The sequence below is a fragment of the Sinocyclocheilus grahami genome, unplaced genomic scaffold, assembly GCF_001515645.1.
Source record: "Sinocyclocheilus grahami isolate Dianchi unplaced genomic scaffold, SAMN03320097.WGS_v1.1 scaffold16834.1, whole genome shotgun sequence".
NCBI classification, from domain to species: domain Eukaryota; kingdom Metazoa; phylum Chordata; class Actinopteri; order Cypriniformes; family Cyprinidae; genus Sinocyclocheilus; species Sinocyclocheilus grahami.
In genome coordinates, this window is record NW_015516301.1 from 3,849 (window position 1) to 4,772 (window position 924).

The window sequence follows — 924 nt, forward strand, 5'->3', positions numbered from 1 at the left end:
CAATAGAAGCAATCAAAACCAACAAAAGAGCAATAATATGCAAGTTCTGTGACAAGTATCCTGATGCAGTACACATAGCAAAGTTTTTTTCTTTAATTTTGTATATGTATATATGTGTTTAAATGCACAGTGTTTTAACCAATACAACAAATTAAAGTTAAAAAATAAATGCATTCTTAGTCAAGTCAATGAAGGACAATATTTGCTGTGTGTGTTTTGGTAGGAAAGCTGATTGGAACTGAAAAAACACTGAAAAAGAGATCACTAGGCCTACTAGAGCTCGATGTTTAGTAATTAACTATTTTGTGTTTCCTCTGGCCTCAGGAGTGGATGAGCCAAAATAATGGCAGCATGTGGGGCAGATCAGTCCATGTGTACACAGAGGAGCTTCCTTCACTGCTGGAGGTTTTGTCCGAGGTTTCCCTGACCAGCCACGGCACGTCCCAGAGAGAGGAGGAAGAGGAGAAGGAGAGTGAGCGTTCGGACTCGGGGTTAACGGATAGATGGCGAGACCCTCCTCACGCTCACTGGCTCATGGAGCAGCTGAGGGCTCTTCAAGAAAATCCCGAATCTCGTTGCCAGTCATCGTTACTGCAGTCACATGACACCTACGTCACGCTCAATCAAGGAGACAACGAGCAGCAGGTGGACGATGTCTTCGAGGAGACGTTACCGCTCCAGACGCTCTTCACCACCGCAGGAACGTCGTCCTTGAGCACCTCACACTCCGACCTCGGCTCCCTGCAGCAGAGCTCGGGTTCGGGCAGACTGTCGTCTCAATCCAGCTTCGAGTATCCCAACCACATCTGGCCCCCCAAAGGGCCGGGATACGCCTACATGGCGGTCGCAGACTCGGGGGTCTCGATGGACTACAGCCCGATGAGCTCCAGCAGGATCGCAGAGCTCGGGAGACACAGGATGTAC

General features: G+C 48.9%; 1 protein-coding gene across 1 annotated transcript in view; it reads left to right on the forward strand.

Moving 5' to 3' along the window:
* Positions 1-921, forward strand: part of LOC107579361 (erythropoietin receptor-like) — a gene marked incomplete at both ends in the record, with an annotated part of 4,699 nt that extends 3,778 nt beyond the window's left edge. Inside the window, one exon of the mRNA XM_016265195.1 lies at positions 325-921. Coding sequence (XP_016120681.1) covers positions 325-921 — 597 coding nt within the window. The remainder of the gene's footprint in view (positions 1-324) is intronic.
* Between the last annotated feature and the right edge of the window lie 3 nt (positions 922-924).